The sequence below is a fragment of the Podarcis liolepis genome (genome assembly GCF_965112155.1).
Source record: "Podarcis liolepis genome assembly, chromosome: 8".
NCBI classification, from domain to species: Eukaryota; Metazoa; Chordata; class Lepidosauria; order Squamata; family Lacertidae; genus Podarcis; species Podarcis liolepis.
Window position 1 is genome coordinate 1,182,972 of NC_139560.1, and position 23,282 is coordinate 1,206,253.

At 51.2% G+C, this 23,282-nt stretch overlaps 2 protein-coding genes across 4 annotated transcripts in view; one reads left to right on the plus strand and one right to left on the minus strand.

Annotated features, from left to right (window-relative positions):
* Positions 1–17,800, plus strand: LOC310713078 (cytochrome P450 11B, mitochondrial-like). 3 transcript variants are annotated; one of them, XR_014529079.1, is made up of 10 exons: positions 1–334; positions 2,124–2,279; positions 4,542–4,741; positions 5,931–6,134; positions 8,766–8,920; positions 10,462–10,625; positions 11,229–11,307; positions 14,408–14,599; positions 15,939–16,636; positions 16,718–17,800. XR_014529079.1 is itself a non-coding variant. In XM_083516806.1 (9 exons), the coding sequence occupies exons 1-9, from the start codon at positions 75–77 to the stop codon at positions 16,050–16,052; spliced, it is 1,524 nt and encodes a 507-aa protein (XP_083372932.1). In that variant the 5' UTR covers positions 1–74; the 3' UTR covers positions 16,053–17,800. The 3 variants fall into 3 exon arrangements, 1 of the variants encoding a protein (XP_083372932.1); XR_014529080.1 differs by having other exon boundaries at positions 15,939–16,599; positions 16,713–17,800; XM_083516806.1 differs by having other exon boundaries at positions 15,939–17,800.
* The window catches only part of LOC310713102 (TBC1 domain family member 20-like), a 17,795-nt gene continuing 12,002 nt past the window's right edge, over positions 17,490–23,282 (minus strand). Inside the window, exons 6-8 of the mRNA XM_083516888.1 lie at positions 22,762–22,903; positions 21,099–21,283; positions 17,490–19,726 (exon numbers count right to left, since the gene is read on the minus strand). Coding sequence (XP_083373014.1) covers positions 19,465–19,726; positions 21,099–21,283; positions 22,762–22,903 — 589 coding nt within the window. The 3' untranslated portion in view covers positions 17,490–19,464. The remainder of the gene's footprint in view (positions 19,727–21,098; positions 21,284–22,761; positions 22,904–23,282) is intronic.

Sequence of the window (23,282 nt, forward strand, 5' to 3'; positions counted from 1 at the left end):
TCGGGGGAGAGCACTTGGAGAGGAACCAGAAGACCCAGGAGGTTGCCGGGTGCTGCGACGGCAGGGGAGGGGAGATGGGAGCCCGTGGTCAGATGAGCCCCCGGTCTGCTCCTTCTCGCGTCCTGCGCTCCTTCTGCTCAGGGCAGCCACGCCATTCTGTGGCTCCCGCCATGGCCCCAAAGCCACCAATCTCCAGGGCGCTTCCCTTTGAGGCCATCCCCCGCAGCAGCCCCAACGCCTGGGTCAACCTGTACCAGTTCTGGAGGACCAACAGCTTCCCAAATTTCCACCACATCATGCAGAAGAACTTCCAGAACCTGGGTCCCATCTACAGGTGAGTTCCAAACCCGCTCTCAGGTGGACACTCTTATGCAGAAGCAATCCAGACGCGTCTTAGAGTTTTATTTAATCTAATTTTATCTATTTGATTTATATACAGTGGTGCCTCGGGTTGCAGACGCTTCAGGTTACAGACTCCGCTAACCCAGAAATAGTACCTCGGCTTAAGAACTTTGCTTCAGGATGAGAACAGAAATCGCATGGCAGCAGCAGGAGGCCCCATTAGCTAAAGTGGTACTTCAGGTTAAGAACGGTTTCAGGTTAAGAACGGACCTCCAGAACGAATTAAGTTCTTAACCCGAGGTACCTCTTCATCAAGAGATCTCAGGGCCATTTGCAAGATTAAAATGCAAGATAAAACCACAAATAAATAGTTAAACCAGAAGCAAGAAAACAATAACCTCGTGTTTAAATCAAAGTGCCCTGTCATCTTAGCACAGCAAATCCACGTTCTTAAAAAAAAACAAACCCCAGACTTTTTGCAGGGGGAAATGTGGGGAAGAACCACATTGGAAAGTGTGGGATGTGTGTGGGAACACGCTTTCTGCTGGGGGTCAGGGGCATAAATGGCCCATTTCCGTCTTTTTCCAGGAACCAGGGCGTGTTGGTTGGACTCTGTCTGTGCCAAATCTTAGGGCTTTGGTGCCCAGAAAGTGTCTTGCGGATTTCACCCCGTGGGTTTCAGCCCATTTCAGACTCCAGTCCCATAACAAGGGCTGTTTAAGGACAACAGTATTTGTGCAAATTAGCCAATGCAAAATTTTGAGGCAGAGTGTGGTAGTGAGCCATTTAAAACTTGCTTGAGCTTGCATGGCCATGCATGGTTTGAGCTTGGAAGACCACAGTCCAGGGTCTTCGTCTGGGTCACCGCTCAGCCCCTAGACCTGATTTCAGCATCAGGCAGTATTAGACGGCCGCCTTAGTGCGGGTTTGTGTGGCAATAGGTCACTCACGCATTAACAGCCCAATGGAGGTGGATTTATACTCAATGGTCTTCCGCACGGGATCTTGCTCTGTCAGTCGCTCTGTGATGCTTCCTCAAATGCCTTGCTTCCAAAGGGGACACCCAACAGGCTTCCTTAAAAAGCTACCTTGCAAGAAGGTTGCTAAAAGGATTGGAGGCTGGGGCTGGGGCTGGCTGGGCTTCCCTAGGGAGGCAATTTCAGGAACTCAAATAAATTATCGTATTTTTTGCTCTATAAGACTCACTTTTTCCCTCCTAAAAAGTAAGGGGAAATGTGTGTGCGTCTTATGGAGCGAATGCAGGCTGCGCAGCTATCCCAGAAGCCAGAACAGCAAGAGGGATTGCTGCTTTCACTGCGCAGCGATCCCTCTTGCTCTTCTGGCTTCTGAGATTCAGAATATTTTTTTTCTTGTTTTCCTCGTCCAAAAACTAGGTGCGTCTTGTGGTCTGGTGCGTCTTATAGAGAGAAAAATACGGTAACCCCACAGCTGCCGAACGATGCAGACCCACCAGCTAGTACATTCTACAAGCCAGTTAAAAACAATAAGACCCTACTATCTGCATGTATGAATCAGCCCTCTGTTGAGGGCAGAGGTTTCTGTTGAGGGCAGTGTGTGTGTGTGTGTGTGTGTGTGTGTGTGAGAGAGAGAGAGAGAGAGAGAGAGAGAGAGAGAGAGAGAGATAAAGAGAGAGATAAAGAGAGAAAACTTTTCTGTTTATTCTGCACTTTGGGAGCTGCACTCTGGTTCTGGGATTTGGCAGGGGCAGTTTGGGGGGGTGTGTCCATATCTCAAGGGCTTGACTCCGTCCCACTTGGCAGGGAGACGCTGGGCACCTACGACTCCGTCCACCTTCTCCTGCCCCGTGATGCTGCCGTTCTGTTCCAGTCCGAGGGGGTCTTCCCACGCCGAATGGGCATCAATTCGTGGATCGCTCACCGCACGCTGCGGAACCACAAATGCGGAGTCTTCCTATTGTGAGTGAGGCCAGTAGGGAAGGGCGGGCTGCGGCTGCTCCTGGACGTGGCATCGGGAACTACTTTAGTGGCGTAACTTCTGCATTTCCCACACCCAGTGCCCCCCCCTGATGGTTGGGACGGCCTCATGCAGTGGGATAACTTCCCATTTATTTATTTATGGGACCGTGTGGGTACATGGTTCCTCTCCCTCTCTTCATTTAATCTGCACAACAACCTTTTCAGGCAGTGACTGATCAACGGCCACCCAGTGAGCTTCATGGCTGAGTTGTGATTCGAACCCAGGTCTCTTCAGGACTAGCCCAACACTCTAACCCAGCCTTTCTCAAACTTGGGTGCCCAAATGTTATTGGCCTACAACTCCCATCATCCCTAGCTGCCAGGACTAAGAGTCGTCAACAGGCTCATCTCAGCTATCTGCCAATCTCCCATTCCCACCACCCTTCTGAGTAATACCCCTCCCCACCTTCTCACTATATAGAAGGATCTGGCAACTTCTGTTTCAGTGTATCTGAAGAAGTGTGCATGCACACGAAAGCTCATACCAAGAACTAACTTAGTTGGTCTTTAAGGTGCTACTGGAAGGAATTTTTTTATTTTAACACCTGGGGACTCAAGTTTGATAAAAGTCTGCTCTAACCACTACACCGCACGGGGTCTCAGGAACGCTGGTTCTCATCCCTTGTCAGAATGACTTCAAAGCATTCTTAGCTCAGTTGATGGAGCATAAGACTCTTAATCTCAGAGCTTTGGATTTGAGTCTCGCTTTCGGTGAAAGATTCCTGCATTGCAGTCATAGCTGTCAACTTTTCCCTTTTCTTGTGAGAAATCCTATTTGGAATAAGGGAATTTCCCTTAAAAAAAGGGAAACTGACAGTTATGATTGCAGAGGATTGGACTAGATGGCATTCGTGGTTGGTCCTTTCTGTGGTTCTGCGATTCTCCCAGTCCCTGCTGCTGTAACGCACCAGAGCCAATATGGTTTTGAAATGAGACCCATCTGCCTCCTCTTGAATCTCAGCTCCTCTGGCTAAAAGTGGCCTCCACAGAACAGCCCAAGTGCTCTTCTGGTCTTACTGGACAGCAGCACCCTTCATGGCTGACCACTGGCCATGCTGCCTGAGGCCGATGGGAGCTGGAGTCGAGAGGACCTCAGGTACCCTCCGAATATGTGGAGGCAACGCTGAGCTCCGAGGCAGGAATGGGATTGCAGGAGGAGCAAAGAGCACTGCCTTCTACTGAGTTAGACCAGTGGCTGCACTGGTTGCGTGGTGAGTTCCTGCCCATCCCCAGTGGAAATAATGACACAATTATGAAGGTTAATGGCCACAACTTTATTGGTTACAGGTGATGAGCGGTATTGGCTTAGGCACTGGTCCTAACCGACTATATCCCACTTCAGCCCTTCCGCTTGAAGTCCGGGAAGGGTTAACCACCAGTAGGGGGAGTCCTGCTGATGCACATCAACCAGGAACTCCCCCCGGGGTCACCAATAGGGGGTGTTCCTTAGGCCCTGACCTCCACAGGCTTCAGACAGGGCCACGCCCCCCAGAATCCTTTACCAGACTACACTTCAATATGTGGGGCAGGTGATGGCGCTACCTCCCCTCTTCCATCTACAGAGCAATACCAATGCCTGTCCGCCAATACCCAGAAAGTTGTGACGATTTGCTATGAGGGAGGCAAAAACCAAGGGGATGGTGCCAATTTGCCAAGTGGAAAAATTCCCACCAGACCCCTCAACGCCGACCAACTGAGGTCTATAGCAAGGTCAAGGAACGAAAACCTTAAAGGGCAGGAGGGTGGGAAAAACAGGAACAGCTAGCAGGTGGCAAAGAGGGAGACCCCCGGCGCGTCCTGCCTTAAATAGGGCAGGCCACGCCCCCAGAGCCAGCCGATTGGCCGGCCGGGGAGTCACGCGGCTGGAAATCCCCCCCAATCGCACAACCCCACCTCCTCCATAGGGCGGAAGTAGCTTTGGCAGCAGTGGATCTCCAGGATTTCAGAGCAGGATCCTCTCCCAGCCCTTCTTGGAGATGCGGTCAGGACTCGAACCTGGGACCTTCTGCATGCAAGGAAGATGCTCTGCCACTGAGCTGCCTCTGAGTGATGGGAGGGTGGTAACTGGGGTGCCAGGCCCAGGAGGGAAGGTGGGGCAAGAGAGGATCAGTGGTGGGGGATGGAGTCCCTGCACAGGAAGCCAAGCCAAGCACTCCAGGCGCAGAGTCTCCTACCTCACTTTGGGGCCTTCTTCCCACGCAGGAACGGGGAGGACTGGCGCTCAGACCGCCTCATCCTCAACAAAGAGGTGATCAGCCCTGTGGGCACCCGGAAGTTCCTGCCCTTCCTCAACACGGTGGCCGAGGACTTTGCTGAGTCCATACATCGGCTGATCAGGAAGAATGCGCGGCGCTCGCTCACGGTTGACCTCTACCATGACCTCTTCCGCTTCACCCTGGAAGGTACGGGCATTTTTTTGGGGGGGGGAGTCCTCTTCTTACTTGTGTAAGAATGCAAATACCTATTTCAGCAGAGTTGAAAAATCACCACCCACCTGCAGCTTATCTCTAGAAGCCTGCACTGGCTCCCGGTGGAGTCCAGGGTCAGGTTTAAGGGGCTGGTTTTGACCTTTACAGCCCTATGTGGCCTAGGACCCTCGTACCTATGGGACCGCCTCTCCTGGTATGCCCCGTGGAGGACCTTAAGGTCCACAAATGACATTTTGGCGGTCCCAAGCCGCAAGGTGGTTAGACTGGTCTCAACTAGGGCCAGGGCCTTTTCAGTACTGGCCCCGACTTGGTGGAACGCTCTGTCACAAGAGACTATGGCCCTGCGGGACTTGACATCTTTCCGCAGGACCTGCAAGACAGAGCTTTTCTGCCTGGCCTTTGGTTTGGACTCAGTCTGACCCTTATGTTTCCCTCCCCTTATGGTCTTGATCTATCGGCTACTTTTAAAATGAGGCTGCATTTTAAATTGCATTTTAACCTGTATTTTAAATTGCCCCCCCTAATGTTTTTATTGTAATTTTACTGGTGTTAGCCTCCCTGGCTGGGGAGGGCAGGGTATAAATAAAAAGTATTATTATTATTATTATTTATTATTTAGGACAAGGTTGCATAACCTTCTAGAATAAATACGATATCTAAGGATGCTTTAGGCAGATTTGGGTTACTTTTATCCCATTTAAGTTTTCCTCTTAACAAAGACTGTTTAGGTAAAAAAGAAAAATACAAGCTTTATAGTTTGCTGACTTTTAAAGTCTTGCCAGGTTTCAATATATTCAGCGATGGAAATCAGGCAGCCAATAATCCTGAAAAGTCACAAAAACCCGTGGTCCGGTTCAACTAGTATTCACGAGTGTTGCTGCCTTTGGCAAATCCTGGCCATCGTGGCTCAAAGCCACTGAACGCCATCTCCTCCATGAATTTTTCCAGCCCTCTTTTAAAGTCATCCAGGTGGTTGGCCATTACTGCCTCTTGTGGGAGAGAGTTCCGCAGGAATATTCCCCTGGAATATTGCCTAGGATTTGAAACTTTGTGGAGGAGGACGCTCCTTCCTTCCTTCCTTCGGGATGAGAGAGTGCATCTGGAAAGCCCCCACTCCCTCTCCTGTGACGTCTAACCTCCAATCTTCCTCCCATCCCGGCAGCCAGCAGCTACGCCTTGTACGGCCAGCGCCTGGGCCTCCTGGACGAGAATCCCAATCCGGAGTCCCAGCACTTCATCGACACCGTGGAGACGATGCTGCGCACAACCTTGCCTCTCCTCTTCCTGCCGCCCGGGGTCATGCGCTGGGTGAACAAGAAGCTCTGGCGAGATCACATGGAGGCCTGGGACGCCATCTTTAAGCACGGTGAGCCCCAGATCCCTCGTCGGGGAGAGAGAAGAGGACCATGAGGCAGTAGCTCCCTCTCACCCAGTGGGGTGCAAAGGAGCGGCTGAGCTACATGGCTTGGTTTGACTGGGTGGCAGGGCAAGCAGCGCTCCCTTCACCTTTGAGCTGGAATTAAGCATGCAGGGAGCATGCGCTGCCTGGAGCAGGAATGTGACACAGTCCTGGGCCTGCGTGAGTTGACCTTACATGGACCAGTCGAGGGCTGGCAGTGGGCACTGGACAAGGGGCACTTGGTGGCAATGGAGACAGAGAGGCTAGCTGCAGAGGCTGCAGTTGCTGGAGATAACCAGAGTACAGTCATACCTCATGTTACGTTTGCTTCAGGTTGCGCGTTTTCAGGTTGCGTCCTGCGGTGACCCGGAAGTACCGGATACTTCCGGGTTTCGCCACTCACGCACGCGCAGACGCGCAAAATGACATCTGTGCAGGTGCAGAAGCGGCGAATCGCGACCTGCGTCTCCACAGACATGCAGATGTGGACTGCGTTCTTTTCAGGTCGCGAACGGGCCTCCAGAATGGATCCCGTTTGCAACCAGAGGTACCACTGTATGTACCAGCCTGGTAAGACAGTGCGCAGGCAGGTGGGGTCTCTGCTGGTGTACCAGATGGAGCTGGTAGACAGCTGCCCTGGATGCAGTATTAACCTGCACCTCCACAGACAGCTGTGAGTCCAAGATGACCCCCAGACTATACACCTGGTCCTTCAGGGGCACAGTTACCCCACTTAGTACCAGGGATCTAGCACAGGGGTCTGCAACCTTTAAGACAAAAAGAGCCACTTGGACCCGTTTCCGAAGAGAGAAAAAACTGGGAGCCGCAAAACTCGTCATTATAAAAATAACTTTTTTGTCACATTTTTTTATTATTTCTTTGTTTGACCCCTCAGAATTACTCCTCCTCATAGAAATAAACGTTAAATTAACAAGTTACCTTTTTTGTGTGTGTGTTCTTCACTCCCCTTTCAATGCAGTGACCAGCATACATGCCCCTTACAATGTAGCGGGCGGGCGGGCGGGCGGGCGGGCGGGAAGGTGATGTCGGGACGGTGCGTGACTAACGCACGCACCGCCCCCATGCGACGTCACAGCCAGTACAGCGCCTGCCACAGTGGGGAGTGTTGGGGCGCACAATGCGCCTCCTCCCCTCGCTAGTATCTGCCCCGGAGCCGCGGCAAAGGTGTAAAAGAGCCACATGCGGCTCCGGAGCCGCGGGTTGCAGACCCCTGATCTAGCAGGAACAGTTTACTGGGCAGGGAGTTCCTGCCCTCCAAAGAAGCAGAAGGAGATAAGGAAATAATAATAATAATAATTTATTATTTCCCCAGCCACTCTGGGCGGCTTCCAACAAAGATTAAAAATACATTAAAATGTCACACATTAAAAACTTCCCTGAACAGGGCTGCCTTCAGATGTCTTCTAAAAGTCTGGTAGTTGTTCTTCTCTTTGACATCTGCTGGGAGAGCATTCCACAGGGCGGCACCACCACAGAGAAAGCCCTCTGCCTGGTTCCCTGTAGCTTTGCTTCTCACAGCAAGGGAACCGCCAGAAGGCCCTTGGCGCTGGACCTCCGTGTCAGGGCAGAACGATGGGGGTGGAGACGCTCCTTCAGATCTACTGGACTGAGGCCATTTAGGGCTTTAAAGGTCAGCACCAACATTTTGAATTGTGTTCAGAAACGTACTGGGAGACAATGTAGGTCTTTCAAGACTGGTGTTATGTGGTCTCGGCGGCTGCCCCCAGTCAGCATTCTTAACTGCTGCATTCTGGATTAGTTTCCGGGTCACCTTCAAAGGTAGCCCCCACGTAGAGCGCATTGCAGTAGTCCAAGCGGGAGATAACTAGAGCATGCACCACTCTGGCGAGACAGTCCGTGGGCAGGTAGGGTCTCATCCTGCGTACCAGATGGAGCTGGTAGACAGCTGCCCTGGCTACAGAATTGACCTGTGCCTCCATGGACAGCTGTGAGTCCAAAATGGCTCCCAGGCTGCGCACCTGGCCCTTCAGGGGCACAGTTGCCCCATTCAGAACCAGGCAGTGGAGGCCTGAAGCTTGATCTTGTTAGCTTCCCTTAACTTCCAGGAGATCCTGTACTGCCAACACCCTGGTGCCCATCTCTGGTGTGTGAGGAGGAGGCTCCTCACTGGTTCTCTCTTGCTGGAAACCGGAACCATCTCATTCCTCATTTTGGTTCCCGTTCATCAACAGCCATGGCCTTGGAGCTCCTGGGGTCCCAATGTGCTATGTATGTCCTTGGGGGCCTTTGGGGGCCTGGGTTCAGTTTGTGCTCAGCCAAGCCCACTTGCCTGCTTCCCATCTTTCCTTCAGCTAGTCCACAGAGTGGCGCTTCCTGTCTGCTTCCTCCCTCCCCCCCAGTCTCAGCAGTGCCCCTTTTGGGACCCACCATGGAGGAGGATGGGGGCAAAACTCGGCTGGAGTTGGCCCTGCCTGCCATTGTCTCTGGCGCCACCTGCTGCTGGGCTCCCTGCCTGCCACCCCTGGTCTGGATGTGGGCTTCTTTCTAAGGCTGAGAGTGGGGCGCTTCTCACTGCGCCTGGACCTGATCCCCACCTCTCTCTCCTTGCTTCTGCAGCGGACAAGTGCATACAGAATATCTACCAGGAGTTTTGCCTGGGGCAGCCCCGCAAGTATTCCGGGATCATGGCCGAGCTGCTTCTGCAAGAGGAGATGCCCCTCGACTCCATCAAGGCCAACATGACGGAGCTCACGGCGGGCAGCGTGGACACGGTGGGTGCGCCCCGCCCCATAAACAGATCAGGAACATCAGACCAGGCCAAACCATGGGTGGTTCTTGAGCTTAGTCTTGGCCACACTGACTGGCAGCAATGGGTCTCCTGGGTTTCAGATGGTACATACAGCCCAGCCTTAACTGGAGAGCCTGGGACCTCCTGCAAGGGGTCCTGTAAGGCCTGCCCCCTGCTTTGCTGGCTTATTCCCACCTGGCCAGCCCCCCACTGACTGCTTCCAGCAACAAAAACGGTTGCTGTGGAAGGTGCCAGAGACCACGTCACTGTTGGTCTGGAAAAGCAGAAGGCTGAGACCATTAAACTGGCTTCAGTGGGTTTTGTCAATGTGTCCTTCTGATGATGGTGATGATGATGATGATGATAATTTATATACCACCCTATACCCAGAGATCTCAAGGTGGTTCACAGATAAGATCAACATAAAAATGAATGATAGTATTATAATATATAAAACAGGTATGAGGAAGAAAATAATTTAATGTGGAGTGTATGAAGACTCGGAGATTCAATTGGATCAACATGGAAATTACATTACTGAAGAGATATTATGCTTTATACATTGAAAGCAGCTCATCTCTACCAATTACAATTACCAGTGACATTTCATGTGGTTTTCATTCATCTCTTCGTAACAATGAGTGTAGCGGCAGCATTTACACTTTGGAAGGCCGCAATCCTTATTACATATTCCTAGTTGTAACCTCCACGGAACACAATGGCCAGAATCGGATTATTTGCATGTTATCTTCCTGAAATATGAATGAGACTTCTGGACACATATGCAACTTACTCTTCTCTTTGTGCAAGACAACAAATTAGGAAGCTTTCCGTTAACTATGGTTTCCTGTTTTGCTAAAGTAGGGCTTGCCTTTGAAGACAGTTCAGAAACGGCAGTGGGCTCAGAATCTGGCAACCAAATTGCTGACCAGACAGTCTGAATATGTAACACCAGTTCTAGCACAACTGTATGTTTGAGTTGTTTAGTCATTTAGTTGTGTCCTCCTCTTTGTGACCCCTGGACCAGAGCATGCCAGGCACTCCTGTCTTCCACTGCCTCCTGCAGCTTGATCAAACTCATGCTGGTAGCTTCGAGAACACTGTCCCACCATCTCGCCCTCTGTCATCCCCTTCTCCTTGTGCCCTCCATCTTTCCCAACATCAGGGTCTTTTCCAGGGAGTCTTCTCTTCTCATGAGGTGGCCAAAGTCTTGGAGCCTCAGCTTCAGGATCTGTCCTTCCAGTGAGCACTCAGGGCTGATTTCCTTCAGAATGGAGAGGTTGGATCTTCTTGCAGTCCATGGGACTCTCAAGAGTCTCCTCCAGCACCAGAATTCAAAAGCATCAGTTCTTCGGCGATCAGCCTTCTTTATGGTCCAGCTCTCACTTCCATACATTACTACTGGGAAAACCAGAGCTTGAACTCTATGGAGCTTTGTTTGAGTAGCTTCCCATTATTTCGGGGAGGGGGGCACACAGTCCGAGGAGGTTCTTCCTCCCTTGACTCTCTCTCTCCCCCCTCCAGACAGCCATGCCCCTGCTCTTCACCCTCTTTGAGCTGGCCCGAAACCCACAAGTCCAGACTGCCCTTCGGGAAGAGGTCAAGGCTGCTGCGGTCTCATCCAGGGAGCTCTCCAAGGTGATGAATGACATGCCGTTGCTCAAGGGAGCAATCAAGGAGACGCTGAGGTAAGGAGGGTAGGATGGGTGCCATGCCTGGCGAGGAAATGGGTCCCACAAGGTGGCTGCGGGGTGGGCAGGGTGGATGAAAACTATTAGCTTGGGATTGGACTGGGAAGCTCATGGAAGAGGAGTTAGCAATGAGCTGCATGAAGAATGGCTTTCCTGAAACAACTTCTGGTGGTACTAATCTGGGATAGCTCAGTTGGACTCTTAACCCCAGGGTTGTGGGTTTAAGTCCCATGTTGGCCAAAATATTCCTGCCTGAGGCTGTGAATAAGGATGGATAATATTAGTTTTGAATTTGAAAAATAGCCACAGATGCAGAGACATGAATGAGGACGATTAGACATCTGGAACATGGGAAGTCCCAATTTTTTAATAATTGGAATATATAATTGGTGTATTGTGGTTATTGTAATTTGGATTTGATTTAATTTGTCCTTAATTGGTAGATTGTTATTGAAAATTAAATTAAAAATATATATTCCTGCCTCACAGGGGGTTGGACTAGATGACCCTCGGGGTCCCTTCCAAGTCTACATTCTATGATGCTATTATTCTCTTCCTCCACTTTCTTTGAGAAGCCACAACGACATTCTTCTCTTGCAGGCTCTACCCTGTGGGGATTACAGTGCAGCGCTACCCGATGAGGGACGTGGTGCTTCAGAACTACTGTGTGCCAGCTGGGGTGAGTATCCTTTGCAGTCTCCCTTCGCCACCCATCAGCCAGGATCCCATGCCGATTCTTGTTGTTCTTGTCAGGAGCTCGTCCTACACTCGAGTAGGACCCTGGCAGAGACACATGTCCGACTGGCATGTTCTCTTCCTCCTGGTCGATCGTTCGGGAGCTTCAAAAGCTTTCTTCAGCCCGAACATCACAGTGACTGATGCCCACACACACCGGCACACTTAGGGATCCGCAGAGTCTGCGTGTTTCGCGGGACAGACCTCAGCAACTCAGCATTTTGGCTAATCTACTTTATTTACATCTAAACACACACGGAGGAGCACTGCAACATGGCTCCCTCTCTCTCTAGCATCAGACAGCAAAGAGAAAGAACAAAGGACAATAGTCCCACTTCACGGAACACAGTAATACCAAAACATCCTGTCTCCGTCACTTCCCACCCTGTGGAGTCAAAACATACACCATCATGTGATAGACAACAATCCCATGACTGCGGACACGGGGAATGAATCTTCAACAGTTCTATCCCCCATCAGAGACATTGTGATCAAGGCTGCCTTGGCCCAGACCATTCCTCTCCTTGCAGAAGGACCATCTGCTCAAAGCAGATTTGAGTGGCAGAGTGATGGGAAAGACCCTCCTCTGCCTGGGACCCTGACAAGCCAGTCAGAGTAGGCAAGAGAGGAGATGTGGAGCTGCAGCATGGAGAAAGGGTAAATATAAAAGTTTTCCTCCCTCTCTCCTAACGCTAGAACTCACGGGCATCCCATGGAGCTGAATGATGGGAGATTCAGGACGGACAAATGAAAGTCCTTCTGACAGTGCATAGTTATCCTTATGGCACTTCCTTCCACAGGAGGCGGGAGTGGCCCCCGTCCTGGATGGCTTTAAAGGAGGATTAGGCAAATTCACGGAGGAGAAGAGGGCTATTGTCTGGGAATGTTCAGGGATGCAGGAGAGGATATATTGTTTGATTATAGCCTTTCCAACTTGTGTTAACAAGTTCACAATTTAGCAGAGTAACATTCCCCCTTTTAAACTCGCAGTGGATGCGTTAGCTCAGGCTCACTAAAGCCTCAATAATAACTGTTCTGGTATTTCCCCCTTATTCCCTCATAAAAGATAAGACACGACACAGTCTTCTATAAAAGTATAAAAAGAGTTTACTCACATTCTGTTCACAATCGGATCCCAGAAGGCAGACTTAGCTTAGAAAAGTAACATACACATGGAAACTATCTCATAAGGTGACAGTCCCTTTGTTCTTTGGCTAAGCCAGATGTTGCTTCTTCGTGTTGGGAATCAAGCCTTTATCAGGAGAAACTGGCCACTCTCCAGGCACCCGGCTTGATCTCCTGTTGACCTCCCTGTCTGCATTCCCCGGCAGGATACAGGCTAGGTCGCGATAGGCGATCCTTCTCGATCCTTCTCGGCGTGAGAAGAAACCCCCCCCCTCTTTCCTGCCCCCCCCCGGGCAGGGGAAAGAGATAGACAGAAACGTATTTACATGCCTTTATTTCTGTCTTTGCAGTGTTACAGAAAAACACGACTGCTCTCTTCAAACTCCAACAGCCGAGAGACAAACTCCTCCTGTACTTCCTGTACAGCTCATATTACACTCTGAACTAATTCCGGTGCTTCGCACTGTGAATAGACCGTCCCTCTGTTTCCCACGGAACAGTCCCAACATTCCCATTATGTTTTGCTTTCAAGCTACCAGTAGCTCGCGGCCGCATTGCTTCTATAGCGTAACACTTCGATGCATGTAGTCAAAGAGAGGGAGACGGATGCCCTGCCCTGTGCTTTTGTCATTACCTGCACAGGTGAGGCCACGCCTGCCTCTAGTCACATGCAGAGGAAGTCTGTCCCAGCCCAGAAGGAAACAGGAAGTTGACCTGCTGGCTGGACAAACATTCCTCCCCATGTGTAAACATGTTCACTCTAGGAATGTTGTACTTGACTGCTCTTGTGTTTCACATCCCACATATTGATGGCCACTGGCCCTGATGGCTGTGTTCTGCTCCCACAATCAGAGGCAGCCATGCTTCTGAATTGCAGCTGATGGAAACCGCAGGAAGGGAGAGGGCTGCTCTTGTGCGCGGATCCTGTGTGTGGGCTTCCCATTGGGGCATCTGGCTGGCTGCTATGAGAACAGGATGCTGGGCTCAATGGGCCATTGGCCTGATCCTGCAGGCTCTTACGTTCTTAATGCCTGGTGCGTCCTTGCCTTCTTGGCTTCACAATGGGATCTTTCAGCCTTATGTCTGCCTGGTGGATTGGGTGAGAAGAAGTCCTTTTGATACACCCAGACAGGCAATCCGGATGTCCCTGAGAATGCACAGGGCAGCAGGGCTCCAAAAGATGCTCCAAAAGGGGATGAGGCGAGCCAGCCTCCTTCAGAGATCCTCCTTCTCTGAGCTACCTGTCTACTCTCCCCAACCTGGACCTAGCTCTTGGTGGTGGGAAGGGTGATCATCTCCCCAAGATGAAGTTTCATGTTCTTAGTCCTGGCAACTGGGTGAAGAATTAGGGGGGGAAAATTATATATATAAAAGGGATGCGGGTGGTGCTGTCAGTTAAACCACAGAACCTAGGGCTTGCCGATCAGAAGGTTGATGGTTTGAATCCCCGCAACGGGGTCAGCTCCCATTGCTTGGTCCCTGCTCCTGCCAACCTAGCAGTTCGAAAGCACGAAGTGCAAGTAGATAAATAGGTACCGCTCCGGCAGGAAGGTAAACGGCGTTTCCATGCACTGCTCTGGTTCGCCAGAAGTGGCTTAGTCCTGCTGGCCACATGACCCAGAAGCTGTACGCCGGCTCCCTTGGCCAGTAAAGCGAGATGAGCTCCGTAACCCCAGAGTCGGCCACGACTGGACCTAATGGTCAGGGGTCCCTTTACCAGATCTGTGTGGAGTTTTGATCAATGATGGGCTGGGTGCAGTGACCACCTATCGGCCTGGAGCAACTATTGTTGGAGGGACTGAATGTCCCTGGTGAACGTACAAGCGAGCCACCACCTTTGGAAGCTCCAGAGCTTGATTTCAGCCGCCAAGGACGTTGCCCCGGAGCCTCCGCTCAAGACTGTGCTCCTTCCCTTGCAGACCTTGTGCCAGGTGGGGCTCTATGCCATGGGCCGGAGCCCGGAGGTCTTCAGGGACCCGGAGCGCTACGACCCCAGCCGCTGGACTGGCAAAGAGGACAACAGCTTCAAGGCGCTGGCCTTTGGCTTCGGGTCACGGCAGTGCATCGGGCGGCGCTTGGCCGAGGCAGAAATGACCCTCTTCCTCATGCATGTGAGTTGCGGGGCTGCAGGTCCAGGAGGTGGAAGCAATTCTCTACCCGGTGTCTTGGGAGGCGCCACAATGTGGAGATGCGCATATGACCCTTTGCTCAATGCCTCTGTACCCCTCTTGTGGAGTCCGTGTACATGGGTGTCGCCCACAGTTACCCACAGGCCGCTGACCCCGTCTGAAATATTGTGTTTTGGGGTGGCTCCCCCAAAGCCGATTTCACTCTGACTTCAAAAGTGTTGCGTGGCAAATCCCCGGTGCCCACGGTGGAATGGTTTCCTGGGGGTGGCACCCCATGCTTGACATTGGGGGTGGGTAGGTGGGTATCACGGAGGAGCATCCCACTTCCCACCCACCCACTGCAACCATATCTATGGCTACGCAGAAGTAATCCCCCCTAGATTCACTGGGGCTTGCTCCTTGGCACAGACCCAGCTGTTTTGTGACTGGCGCCCACTGCGCTTGTTCAAAATGCACCCACAGGCTCAGAAAGGTTGGTGGTCAACAACCATACAATAAATAAGTAAAATAACCAAGCAAGTATTAGAAATCACCCCAGAATTGGCCTTACTAAACATCTTCTAAGACAGTAATGCCCACTTACACCACAAAGAACTCATAACCCACCTACTTTCAGCAGCCAGAAACATCATAGCCAGACACTGGAGAGACCTGTCAGGAGTAAGCATGGACCAATGGTACCAAATAGTCTGGGAAACAGCCTTATTAGAAAAACTAATAACTGACACAGGGAGAAATGGAAGAAGACACCTTCGCCCCCGTATGGCTCCCCTTTATCACATACACAGCCCTACAAGACAATGACAAAAATCCACCGACAGCATACAAATCAATATGGCTAACCTGATCCAAAACACCCATCCACCCCCCTCACACACGAAAACAAAGACCACCACAGCCAACCACAAATGAACAACCACACCCCAGGCCAACCCCAACCTCTCTCACCACCAAAGGAACACAAGTGAACAGCAAAGAACCTGCACAAGCAACGCTGACACCAAACCCCACATATAGTAAGTAAAATAGAAACATCGCCACTCAACCCCCCCATCTCTCCCCCATCTCTTTCCCCCTTTTCTTCCTAATTTCTCAACAAATGAAACTGATGTGTAAAAATGTTACATGGGGAAAAAATACGAGAGAGAGACATTGCAAACACTTTTGTAAATCAAGAAAATCTTTAATAAAAATAAGAAAGGTTGGTGGTTCCTGTTTTCAGGCAATGGTGAGGAGGGAAAGGGGGTCCCTTGCCACCGACTCAAGGAACACTCACCCCAGCATACCTGCAGTCTCACACGTGTTGTGCTTCTTGTTTCAGATTTTGCGTAACTTCAAGATCGATACCGTCTCCAAGGCAGACCTCAAGACCGTCTATGGCTTCATCCTCATGCCAGAGAAGCCCCCTCTGCTCACCTTCCGGCCCATCGACTAGGCACCAGCCCCCTCAGCCCCTTTCTCTCCCTCTGAACCATGGAAGGGGCCCGTCACTTGGGGGCGCAGACATCATCCTGACACCCCTTCCTTTCTCTCTGGCCATCTTGCTGCCTTCCTTCCCTCCCCTTCGGGCTCCAACAGACATTTTTTCTGGCACCCCCCACATGATTTTATCCCAGCCGTACCCCAAGGCTGGTAGAAAATTGCAGGCTGCATTGAAACTCGGGAAGCTGGAGAAAGAAGCCAATAACGGGTGACCACTAGCCCAGGCCAAGCCTTGGGAGAGGTTCTGTTCTTGTAATAGCAAAATAGTGGATGCTCAGGTTGCGAATGTGATCCGTGCGGGAGGCACGTTCGCAACCCGCAACACCGTGTCTGCGCACGCGCGGGTTGCGATTCGGCGCTTCTGCGCATGCACGACTGATGAAACCCAGAAGGAACCCGTTCCGGTACTTCTGAGTTTCGGCAGGTCCGTAACCTGAAAAAACGCAACCTGAAGCATCTGTAACCCGAGGTATGACTGCAATGGCTCAACCCATTGGGTTGTCAAAACAAAATAATAAAATAAAATAAACCATTCCAGTAGCACCTTGGAGACCAATAATAAATAATATTTTTTTATTTATATCCCGCCCTCCCCAGCCGAAGCCGGGCTCAGGGCAGCTAACAACAATAAAATAATACAACATTCTAAAATCATTTCATTATAAAATTAATTCAAATCAAATTGACCAACTAAGTTAGTCATTGGTATGAGCTTTTGTGTGCATGCACACTTCTTCAGATACACACGAAAGCTCATACCAATAACTAACTTAGTCTCTAAGCTGCTACTGGAAGGAATTTTTAATTTTTATTTTATTTTGTTTCAACTATGGCAGACCAACACGGCTGCCTACCTGTAACTAGAACCATTGGGATATGGTGCTCTTACACAATCCAAAGCAGCTTGGGTAGGAATGTAAGAAAAGCTCCATGTTTCCCAAACTTGGATCTGCAGGTGTTGTTGAACTACAACTCTCATCGTCCCTGGCTAGCAGGACCAGCCGTCGAGGATGATGGGGGTTGTAGTCCATAAAACAGCTGAAGACCCAAGTTTGGGGAGCCCTGCCCTAGCTGGATCCTGTCCTCACAGTGGCCAGCAAGTTGTCTCTTCTGAGAAGACCACAGAAGAGGGAGCTGAGTGCAACGGAAGCCCTCTCTGCACGTGGGCAAATTCAGAGAGGAGAGGGCAAGTGATGGCTATCAGCCCCCATGGCTACGCCCTTCCTCTATGGTCAGAGGCAGAAATGCTTACAGATCCCAGATGCCAGAAACTACAGGAGGGGCTCGCAGGCTTCCCACAGGCGACCGAGAAAACTGGGCACTCTTATGCTTTTATGTTCCAAGGAAGAGAGGGGCACAGGCGTTGCTCATCAGAAACACAGGCCAACCAAAAAGTCAAAAGTATTTATTTTATAAAGCTTTCCTTTGCTTTCAGCAAAGTCTCATCGAACCCAACATAGTCTGGGTTTCCTTGTTCTCCCCTTCAAGGCAAGTTGTGTGGCTGAGCAGCGGAGTCAGCGGTGGGACCGGGACTCCCACTTAATGTGCGCCTTTCTAGTCCAGAACTGTAAACTGGACATTCAACAGGGACAGGAGCGATCAGACCAGCACTTGGGCAGCGGGGAGGCAGTCCCATCTGGGGTCTGCTGGCAGAGAAAGGCAGGATACAAATATAAAATAAATAAATGCACACACACTCGGTTTTGACTCACATCGTCTGGTTCATTTGGCAAAGGGGGGGGGCTGCTGTGCCTGCTGCCGCCACCCAGATGACGAAAAGGCATAGGGCAAGACACGGCATTCCCTATTCTGTGCACAAAATCTGACTCTACTTCAGCGCTGGTGCCAGAACAGAGCCCTCCTCTGCACCCAGGACAGCAGGGTAGCTTAGGGCAGACAGCACACAGCTCTAGCTTCTTCCCACCCCTCAGAATCTGCCGCCAGAGGCAACTGCCTCACTCTGCCTCATGGAACGGCCGGCCCTGTATGCAAGGAGGTGCGGCCAGATTTCTTGTGCGTGAAAGTCAAGGCAGGCGGCCGGGAGCCCGAGGCGGAAAATGAGAGCCCTTGCAGAGTTCACAGGAGCCCCCATTGGACTCTCTTGAAATCCAGGCACAGAATGAAGGTGCCCACAGAGAACTCCATCTCAGAAGGCAAGCAAGAATTGAAAGCATATTTCAGACAGTTTGGCAGCGGATCTCTCCCTACGGTTCATTTTGGTTAAACGGCTGTGTGCCCGTGTTCCTCCACTCCCTAGTAAATAAACCATTTATAAGGGGACTCTTGGCTTTGCCTGGTCGTTCAGAGGCTCTGCAAACTCTCTCCTGGTGACGCCTCCTGTGTGAGCCCATCCAGTTCCACCCTGTGTTGGGTCGGCTGAAAAAATTGATAGTCTCACTGCTTAAAATTGCCATTGGGCTCTACGTTGGTCAGAGTAAATATCCCTTTAGGTTTGGGATTTTTGCCTTGAGCCTGTATACATATAGGATCAGAAGGTTGGTGACAGCATCCAAGGTTTGAGGAGCCCTCGCCTCAAGGCTCTCACGCTGTTCTCCATCTGGAGAGAGAGGGGACCCCAGAAATGTGGAGTTGATAGCAGGGCTTTGCAGACTTGGCAGGCACCAAACCCCAAAGCAGAGGCAGCTATTGCTTCCATGCAATTCAGATATGAACAGGAGGCTGCCTCATTCCACATTAGACACAGGTCCATCTATAGCTCAATGGGTTGACAGCGGATCTCTGAAGTTTCAAACAGGCGATCTTTCCCAGTAACCCCACCCTTCCTGGCGAACAGCAGGGACCGAAACCAATCTGCATACAAGGCGGACGCTCTAATCCTCAGCTATGCTTCTCCGCCCTGGGTCATGTGCAATTTGACCTCTGCTATGCCAACTCAAGATGCCCATCCCTGAATGTGTTGTCTGTTGCAATGCAGCTTTTGGGCAAGGAAGCCCGGAGCCTCCCTGTCACTGTTCAAAGAGAAGCTGTTACTGGCTGCGCGAAGGTGGAGACCCCAGCCCTCATGCAGGGAAGGGGAACGGCAGTGGTGAGCCGAGGGGTCGAGCACCCGGCAGCCCCTTGGCAGCCTCCCCAGGCGCTGCAACACTCACGGCATCTCTGCAGGGAATTGGAGCTATTTGCAAGTGCATGCAGGCTGGCCAGCGCTTTCCACTCGCCCCTGGCTGGCGTTTTGGCTGCCCCTTGCCCTGCAGAGCATTCCAGGCAGCCAGGAGTCTTTGGATGAGAATCATAGAGTTGGGTGGCCTTTGAGTTGATCCCTTTGCTCAGGGCAGGGAACCCAGAGCTAGGGCGCCCCCAAGAGGCGGTCCTCCAGGTCCACTGAGCACAACGTCTTCTGCTCCAGGTCAGAAGAGCTGCAGGAGGAACTCAGGCGCCCACTCCAGGGCGGTCTGCGTGACGGCCAGGGCCGCAGCCCCCAGCGTGGCTGAGATGCCCCAGACCGCGGCCTTCACCAAAGGGCTGTGCTCGGCTGCAGGGAGGAGTTCGCCCGCTTCCTCTGCCTTGCTGGTGGTTAAGTGTTGCTGCTGCTGCTGCTGGCGCAGGATGGCGTCTGGGCGCTGGCACGAAGCAGCCTGCTGGAAGGCTGAGAAAGTGCCAATGCTGATGCTGGGAGGGGTGGAAAAGAGAGGGGCAGAAAATGGGTCAGTTGGGGAAACAGACAAACCTCCTGGCTGTGGGATGTAGTACATGCTCTGGTTATCTCCCGCTTGGATTACTGCCATGCACTCTACGTGGGGCTACCTTTGAAGGTGACCCAGAAACTGCAACTAATCCAGAATGCGGCAGCTAGACTGGTGACTGGGAGCGGCCGCCAAGACCACATAACACCGGTCCTGAGAGATCTGCATTGGCTCCCAGTACGTTTCCGAGCACAATTCAAAGTGTTGGTGCTGACCTTGAAAGCCCTAAATGGCCTCGGTCCAGTATACCTGAAGGAGTGTCTCTCCCCCCCCCCATTTTTCTGCCCGGACACTGAGGTCCAGCACCGAGGGCCTTCTGGCGGTTCCCTCGTTGCGAGAAGCCAAGTTACAGGGAACCAGGCAGAGGGCCTTCTTGGTGGTGGCGCCTGCCCTGTGGAACACCCTCCCACCAGATGTCAAAGAGAACAACAACTACCAGACTTTTAGAAGACATCTGAAGGCAGCCCTGTTTAGGGAAGCTTTTAATGTTTAACAGACCACTGTATTTTAACGCTTTGTTGGAAGCCGCCCAGGGTGGCTGGGGAGACCCAGCCAGATGGGCAGGGTATAAATAATATATTATTATTATTATTATTATTATTATTATTATTATTATTATTGCTGGGAGCAGTCAAGTACAACATTCCTTATTTTGCGAGAAGAGAGTGGACATTGCAAGGGAATGTTTGGTCCTGCCAATCAAAACTTCCTGTTCCTCCTGGCCTGGAGCATCCTTCCTTGCATGGGACTAGTGGGTGGGCGTGACCTTACTTTTTGTTACTTATGAATAAGACTGTGGTGTCTTTATTCTTTTAAGAGGGATTAAAAAGGGATCTTACCAGGAACATGTTAGGACACATTTCAATCTGGACAAGCCAGATTGAATTGCTTATTGTCTTAAGAAACTCACACAAGTTTGCAGCCAGTTTTCTGCTGTGTAAAAAGGGGGATGAAACTCTGCTAAGTAAAGGAACTTCCTAGCACAAGTTAGGAAGGATATTAATAACCAGCGTATCCTCTTCTGCCTGCCTCCACATTCCCACACTGGCAGGGTGCACTCTCTAACTTTTCACCTCTGACTTCCATGGGATTCTCTGTGCATTAAAAAACTTAGGAAGCTTTGGAGAAGACCAGCCCCCTCCTCTCTGCCTTCGTGGCTGTGTGGAGAAGGAGGGGAGGATGGACGTTGCAAAGACAAGCAGAACAGAGCCCTACCTCACCCCATGCATGCACACACCTCCTGGGGGAGGAACCCAGGATCCCACTGCCCCTCCTCCCAAAGTCCTGGCCCCTCTCACCTCTTCTGGAGCTGAAGCGCTGCTTGTTTGGCCAGCTGGGCGTGGGGGAGACGCTGGAAGAGCTGGTGGGCACGGGCGATGAGGGTCTCGTAAGGCAGGTCCTGAGGGATCTGGGACAGGAGCTGGTGGATGCTGGGCATGTCGCAGTCACAGGCCAGCACCTCCTCTTCACGGAAGAGGACAATCTAAATGGGTGGGAGAGAAGGGAAGGGAGAAAGAGGGGCTGGTGAGCCTAGGAAGTGTTAGGATATTCCATTCCACCTTCAGAACAGACGTGTGGAAGTGTTGCATGTCACATGTCTGTTTACACTCCAGCACAGCTTGCTGGGAACTTCGCTTTTGCTTTTGCTATCTTGCTTTGGATACAAAGGGGATCAGACATGTTTCCTTTTGTCCTGATGTATGCTGAATAACGTATAGTTCAAGCTCTGGTTTTCCCAGTAGTGATGTATGGAAGTGAGAGCTGGACCATCAAGAAGAATGATCGCCGAAGAATGGATGCTTTTGAATTCTGGTGCTGGAGGAGACTCTTGAGAGTCCCATGGACTGCAAGAAGATCCAACCTCTCCATTCTGAAGGAAATCAGCCCTGAGTGCTCACTGGAAGGACAGGTCCTGAAGCTGAGGCTCCAATCCTTTGGCCACCTCATGAGAAGAGAAGACTCCCTGGAAAAGACCCTGATGCTGGGAAAGATGGAGGGCACAAGGAGAAGGGGACAACAGAGGACGAGATGGTGGGACAGTGTTCTCAAAGCGACCAGCATGAGTTTGACCAAAGTGCGGGAGGCAGTGGAAGACAGGAGGGCCTGGCGTGCTCTGGTCCAGGGGGTCATGAAGAGGCGGACACAACTAAACGACTAAACAACAACAAACAAGGTTTGTGGCTACCCCTGCCTCATGTGGGAGGGAGAACTGGTGGATGAAGAGGAGGTGGGGGAGCTCACCACCCCCGGCACCACGATTCCGGTGGGATGCCATTGTGGCTGACACATACACCCCCCGCGCAATACACACAATGGAAATTCCCAGCAAGCTGTGCTGGAATGTAAACAGGCATGTGACACGCAACAGTTCCACACGTCTGCTCCTTAAGGTGGAATGGAAACCTCAACAGGCGCCACGCTCCCGCAGATGGTGCGCAATGCCCCCAGGACACACGCCATGCCCCTGGGATGCGCACCATGCCCCCTGGGACATGCACTAGCCCCGCCCCCACCTGCTCTCCGCCCCTGGTGCAGGAGCATGAAGCTCCACCACTGGGAGGGAGTTCCGTGGTTTAACTATGTGCTGTGTGAATAAGGCTTTGAAAAAAAATCTGTCCTGAATATTTCAACATTCAGTTTCACGAATGTAATGAGAACAGGAATAAAACTTTTTTTTCTGTTCACTTTCTCCATGCCAAGCATCATTTAACGAACTTATGTCATGCTGCCTCTTAACATCTGGAGGGCACTAGATTGGCAAAGGCTTTTTTACAAGGTTAAACTCTCAGGATTCTAAATTGGAGTGCTAAACTCCATAGCCATGAAGATACACGCACACTCAATAGGCGTAAGAAAGCTCTGAAAGTGGGTGGGGGCACCAAAGAGAAGCCCCCCAAAGAGGAAACCTCCCTCTGCTGCGGCATAGCACCCCCTGCCTGTTGTGCCTCCAGCCTGACTTACTGCAGCGGCAAAGTAAACTGCCATGAGAGGGTGGGAGGCCAGGAAGAAATCATAGAGGCGAAGGATGTGCTGGAAGTTGGCGAGGACGTGGCCGTACCAGGTGATCAGCCAGCTCAGGGCGAAGATGGTCCCCACCTCAGCTCTGCAAGCAGAAGCAAAGAGAAGGAGTCACCACTAAGAAGCCCTTGGTCTCCAAATAGAATGTTTTTTGATATCTGACGCAAACAAAGAAAGAAATACAATAACTTGGAACTGTGTGAAAAAATTGTAGAAATAATAATGCAATGAGTCTAATCGGAAGCCAACTGTGTTTGTTTTGTTTTGTCTTCTTTTTCCTTTCCCCCCTTTCCCCCCTCCCCTCATTCCCCCCTTTCTTTTTCCTTTTTCTTTTTTGTGTGTCTCCTTTCTTGGTCTTCCTCTTTTCAATATGTTAAGAACGAGTTAAAGAGATAAAAGTGTAATATGAAGACTTCAGTAAGTTAAAAGTTGTGTAATTTTTCTATGACTATTTATACATTGTT